The 6151-nt window shown below is 62.0% G+C and overlaps 1 protein-coding gene across 1 annotated transcript in view; it reads left to right on the top strand.

Annotated features, from left to right (window-relative positions):
• PAG1 (phosphoprotein membrane anchor with glycosphingolipid microdomains 1) overlaps positions 1 to 4236 on the top strand; it is an 85682-nt gene extending 81446 nt beyond the window's left edge. The window contains exon 8 of the mRNA XM_036437294.2: positions 3829 to 4236. Within this exon, the coding sequence (XP_036293187.1) occupies positions 3829 to 4173 (345 nt within the window). The 3' untranslated portion in view covers positions 4174 to 4236. The remainder of the gene's footprint in view (positions 1 to 3828) is intronic.
• The last annotated feature ends 1915 nt before the right edge of the window (positions 4237 to 6151 follow it).

Genomic DNA, 6151 nt, shown 5'->3' with positions numbered 1-6151 from the left:
GGAAGCCATCGTGGGGTGGGAAATACAGGAAGCTGGAACGGGGTGGGGTGTGGAGGGGGATGACCAGCAGGGGGACTTAGGCGGCCGTCTAGGCTAGGGGTGTCGAACTCAATCAGAGAAGGGGCCAAAATCTAAAATCCAGCCTAAATCGCAGGCCGAATGGTTTACTGAACAGTCATAAACTGTCATTGTGATGGAAACGCAGCGGAGTGCAGTGATGACAGCGCGGTGCGGGCCACATTGCAAGGCCTGGCGGGACGGATTTGGCCCGCGGGCCTTGTGTTTGACACATGTGGTCTAGGCGGTGAGGGGGCTGCAGGCAGAGAGCAGGGCCCATCGGGGTGTGAGTTCCGGGCCGGCTGTGTCAACGGAACCGCCAACAAGGCAGCTCGCAGATTCTCGCGGCTCCGGCCGAGGAAGTGCTGGTTGAAGGTCCGAGGAACGTGAGTGGTAACTCTCCGCCGTGCGTTGTCCTGTCTCGCCTGGCTGAGAGCCGGGCGCCCTCCCCAGCCGGGCTTCAGGTGTCTGCCCTCGGACCTGGGCACCCTCCGCGGCCGGGCTGCAGGCAGCTGCCCTCGGACCCGGGCAGGGAGTCCCGCCTGCATGTGTAGGCGGTGGGGTGCGCAGGCAGTGCCTCCTCAGTGGTCTGTGTGAGGACGGGGCCGTGGCCCCTGCGGCCCAGGGACAGGAGCAGAGGCCGGCCCAGGCGATGCCGTCCACCCTCACCCTCAGTCCTCCCCAGGAGGCACCTGCCGTCTGGCCACCTGGTGGCACAAGCCACACCTGGGGTCATGCTTGATCCCTTCTCCTCATCGTCCTCAGATGCAGCCAATCGCCAAGTCCCTCCACTCCTCCTCCAAACCGTCTCCGTCCCACAGCCCCTCCTGCCCTGCCCGGCGGGGCGGTCCCCGGCCTTCCTCAGCATCGCCCACCCCATGCCAGGCCCCCCTTTGGGACAAGAGAATAGAATGTACAAGAGACTGCAGGCGAATCCTATTAAAATAAACCAAGACCGTGTGAAATTTTAAATTACTTCTGAGAACATAATCTACAGACTGAATAATGAAAATGAAAGATGTTAAAGAGAAAAATTGCAAAGCTAGATACATTTTAAAGAGAAAAAAAATCAAAGCTAAGGCCTCGAAGAGAAGCCTGTATGCAAAATAGAAACCATAGTCACAGAAGACAGATATTCAAGAGGAACGTTAGGAGACGTGAGAAACTCCGTAAGGAAGTTCACAGTGACACAGGGCACGCTCTGCTCGCGTCCAGGATGATCCTGGGTTGCACGTCGGTGGAGGAGCCTGGGATTGGCTGGGAGAGTTTCCTCCCGGGAAGGCCCTGGAGGAGAGGAGCAGGCTGGAGGGGAGGGGCCAGTGCCGCCTTCACGGCGCAGGTGACCTGTGCCCTGCTGTGTGACCCCTGAGGGTGAAGGTGAGCCTGGCTGGTCCCCATCACCGGCGACTTAGCCCTCCATAACCTGTCCACATCCCGGCTGGGACTGCTTTCTGGATGTAAAGTTCCATCTGTTCGCAGTCACTATGAAAAGCAGACAACTTATTCATTCTTCCTAAATTCAAAGAAATCGTGTCTTCATTCTGAGAGTCATTTTTCCGTTAGAACCTCTAAGGTGAGAATGTTCGGTGAACAGTCGTCAGAATAGTCAGACCACCCAAGATTGTTCCTGGCCTAGACCTTCGGGTCATCCAGGCCTGTGGGACTGTCCTCGGCAGATGACAGGCAGGACGTGGCCGTCCTGGGGGCCCTCGGCCAGCAGAGACCCCTCCCCCCTCCCCCACCCTGTCCCCACGGGGCCCTGTGGAGATGGCAGAGCCTTGGCCTGCAGGCCGAGTCCGTCAGGAATCAGGAAGCATGTTCCTTATTCCTGGGCGTTTGGGTAAATCAGTCACGGGGCCCAGGAAGGATATGTTTACTTATTTCCAACCACAATTTCTAACAATAAAATAATAGCCATCTACTCTTCCATCACCAATACAGACCGAGTTGCTCTCTCTGTTGGAGCCTCTGTGGGTGCGTTAGGGACACTGAGTAGCTGGGAAGACAGCCCTCCTCACTTTCTAGGAAAGAGTTCCCATCACTGATTACCTCCAACTCCGCTTCTCGGTGAGCTGGTTGGAAATGAGAATGACTTTCTCACTGAAGTCTCTGTGAGTGTTTGTTTAACCAGCAGCATGTGGTGAAACCAAAAGGAATGGCCGGACTCTTACAAACACGTGTGTGCGCTGCCCAGCAGAGCCCAGGACCCGACTCCGGCCGCGCTGTGCAGGGCAGTGAGCCAGGCCCATGTCCTGGCTCTCACACCCAGCGGGCGACAGGCCAGCCAGCCCCAGTCTCTGCCTCCGTGGTTCTGGGGGCAGAAGCTGCCTTTCTTGTAAATGTCTGGATCCTGCAGCTGCTGGTTCAGTGCCCACAGAGTGAGACTCCCTCGTCTCATGCATGCCTCCTGCCTTTTTTATAAAGCAGTAGAGTCCCTTTTCAGCTGAGAAAGCCTTCCGATGTAGAAAGACTGTCCCTCCAGGGGCTTCGGGCTGCCCACACCCTCTCCTGCCTGCCACAGACCAAGAGAGCTGGATCTTCATGGGCTCATGCCCACACGGCTGGTCTGCCTGAAGATAGTCTGGGTAATTGTTCTCTAGCAATGCATGGCAGACACTGAGGAAACCACTGCTGGGCCTTTGTCTGAAGGAAGTAAAATCACTGTGTCAGGAGGCACTTGCCCCCATATGACCTGCAGCATTGGTCACACAGCCAAGACCTGGGAGCAACCTCAATGTCCATCTACAGACAAATGGACAAGAAATGTGATTTCATATACATGTCAAGTGTCCAAGCGGAATATTCAAGTAGGCATACACAGTGGATATTATCTACACTAATAAAAGAGAAATATGCAAATTGACCGTATCTCTTCAAATCCCACCAGCCAATCAGGAGTGGGTATGCAAATTAAGATGGTGAGTTCATTTGCGTACACAGGTGTGGAGCACCAGGCAGAGCAGGACGCCTACTATGAGGGGGAGGGGAGCGAGCAGAGGGAGCTACAGGAACGTTGCTCCGGCTGGGAGCAAAGACTCCAGGCTCCCGAGCTTCCAGAGGCGAAGCCTTGCAGGCTCCCCGGTGGCCGGGAGCAAAGCCAGGGGAAGGAAGGCCTCTTCCTGCATGAATCTTCAAGCAACAGGCCTCTAGTTCAACCATAAAAGAAGGAAGTCCTGCCAACTGTGACCTTAAGGGCATCTGCCAACTGAAGTTACCAGACAGGGAAAGGCAGATATTTTATGTTCTCAAACACATGTGGCACCTAAGAAAGCCGACCTCATAGAAATAAAGTGGGCTGGTGCTGGCCAGGGGCTGGAGAGATGGGCAGTGGGGAGATATTGGTCAAAGGCTACACACTTCCAACTGACTGCAAGAGGAACAAGCGCTGGGAGGCGGTGCCCAGCACGGACGCTGTGTGTGTCCTCCTGTGTGTTCTGTGCTCAGAACTGATCCGAGAATAGAGCTTACATGTGACCGCCACACCCAGAACATGGTGACAGGTAATGGAGGTATTCCCTAACCTGATTGTGGCAATCATTTCACAGCACAGATGTGTATCAGATTGTCGGGTCGTATCCCTTAACCAGACACACGTTGTATGTCGGTTGCATCTCACTGAGCTAGGATTCGGAATCTGACCCGGGCTCTCCACAGGGGTTCTTAAAGGGACACACACACCGGGTGCTCAGTCTCCAGTTTGTCACTGAAGCGGCGAGGGGCGGTCCGGCTTGCAGGGTTTCCGTTTGACTGTCCTGGTCCTCTGTCTTCTAGATCTCGGCCATGTACTCCTCCGTCAATAAACCGGGGCAGTCGCTCAGAGCGCCCGAGTCCGGCGGCACCTGCAGCCCCGGAGCCGCCCGGAGGTCCCCGTCCTGCAACGACCTCTACGCGACCGTCAAAGACTTCGAGCAGCCGCCCGGCGGCGCGGCCACCCTGGGCCCGGCAGCCAGGCCCCGGGAGCCCGAGCCCGACTACGAGGCCATCCAGGCTCTGAGCAGAGAGGACGAGAAGGCCCCCCCGGAGTCCCGCGGCCTGCCCGGCCCCGTCCCGAAGGAGAGCGACTACGAGAGCATCGGGGACTTGCAGCAGTGCCGGGGGGACGTCACCAGGCTCTAGCCGCCCGGGCGGGGGCCGGGACAGGGCACCAGGCTGTCCCCTCCGGGGGGACGTCCGTCACCAGGCTCTAGCTGCCCGGGCGGGGGCCGGGACAGGGCACCAGGCTGTCCCCTCGGGGGGACGATACCAGGCTCTAGCTGCCCGGGCGGGGGCCGGGACAGGGCACCAGGCTGTCCCCTCGGGGGGACGTCCGTCACCAGGCCCTAGCCCTCCGGGCGGGGGCCGGGACAGGGCACCAGGCTGTCCCCTCGGGGGGACGTCCGTCACCAGGCCCTAGCCCTCCGGGCGGGGGCCGGGACAGGGCACCAGGCTGTCCCCTCCGGGGGATGTCACCAGGCCCTAGCCCTCCGGGCGGGGGCCGGGACAGGGCACCAGGCTGTCCCCTCGGGGGCCGTCACCAGGCCCTAGCCCTCCGGGCGGGGACCGGGACAGGGCACCAGGCTGTCCCCTCGGGGGGATGTCACCAGGCCCTAGCCCTCCGGGCGGGGGCCGGGACAGGGCACCAGGCTGTCCCCTCGGGGGCCGTCACCAGGCCCTAGCCCTCCGGGCGGGGACCGGGACAGGGCACCAGGCTGTCCCCTCCGGGGGCCGTCACCAGGCCCTAGCCCTCCGGCGGGGGCCGGGACAGGGCACCAGGCTGTCTCCTCCGGGGGGACGTCCGTCACCAGGCTCTAGCTGCCCGGGCGGGGACCGGGACAGGGCACCAGGCTGTCCCCTCCGGGGGGACGTCCGTCACCAGGCCCTAGCCCTCCGGGCGGGGACCGGGACAGGGCACCAGGCTGTCCCCTCGGGGGCCGTCACCAGGCCCTAGCCCTCCGGGCGGGGACCGGGACAGGAGACCAGGCTGTCCCCTCCGGGGGGACGTCCGTCACCAGGCCCTAGCCCTCCGGGCGGGGACCGGGACAGGGCACCAGGCTGTCCCCTCCGGGGGGACGTCCGTCACCAGGCCCTAGCCCTCCGGGCGGGGGCCGGGACAGGGCACCAGGCTGTCCCCTCGGGGGGACGTCACCAGGCCCTAGCCCTCCGGGCGGGGACCGGGACAGGGCACCAGGCTGTCCCCTCCGGGGGGCATCACCAGGCCCTAGCCCTCCGGGCGGGGACCGGGACAGGGCACCAGGCTGTCCCCTCCGGGGGGACGTCCATCACCAGGCCCTAGCCCTCCGGCGGGGGCCGGGACAGGGCACCAGGCTGTCTCTTCCGGGGGGCATCACCAGGCCCTAGCCCTCCGGGCGGGGGCCAGGACAGGAGACCAGGCTGTCCCCTCGGGGGGACGTCCGTCACCAGGCCCTAGCCCTCCGGGTGGGGGCCGGGACAGGGCACCAGGCTGTCCCCTCGGGGGGATGTCACCAGGCCCTAGCCCTCCGGGCGGGGACCGGGACAGGACACCAGGCTGTCCCCTCCGCCGCACAGGCTGCTGCCCTGGCCGAGGGCGGCGAAGACTCCAGAACGGAACAGGAGGGCACAGGCCTGCTGCGCCCTGTGCACCCGCCTGGCTGGCTCGGCCACACCCAGCACAAGTCCCCGTCCCCGCACCCTGGCCGGGCCCCAGCATCCGGGATACGCCGTTCGGAAGAACCAGGTTCCCTTCTCCTCTTGTGGCATTTGCTGGAGTCCCTGTGAGATCTCCCCCTTTCTGCTGGCTCCTTCCAAGGAAATGGGCCACAGGGTCGGCCTTGGCCGTCCACGCAGGAGTTTTCAGATCCGTGTCGCCGCTCAGACCATCACCCAGCATCCTCTGGGGACGCCCTCGAGGGTCTCAGGTCTCCGTGCCTTCTGGCCCGGGCACGCCACGTCAGCAGCTGCTCCCAAAGGACGTGAAGTCACTTTTAGATGCTTTATTTTATTTTTCTAGCCAAATGTCTCCCCCTCACCTCCCACCCCCAGTGTTTGAAGCTTCAGAACCTTTGCAGTATTTGCGGTGAACGCTGTGGTACCTCCATGCTTGCTGGAGCCGGGAGCCCCTTCCTCGGCACACACA

Source organism: Pipistrellus kuhlii, unplaced genomic scaffold (assembly GCF_014108245.1).
Source record: "Pipistrellus kuhlii isolate mPipKuh1 unplaced genomic scaffold, mPipKuh1.p scaffold_m20_p_14, whole genome shotgun sequence".
NCBI classification, from domain to species: domain Eukaryota; kingdom Metazoa; phylum Chordata; class Mammalia; order Chiroptera; family Vespertilionidae; genus Pipistrellus; species Pipistrellus kuhlii.
This window is presented reverse-complemented; position numbering and strand designations above follow the sequence as displayed.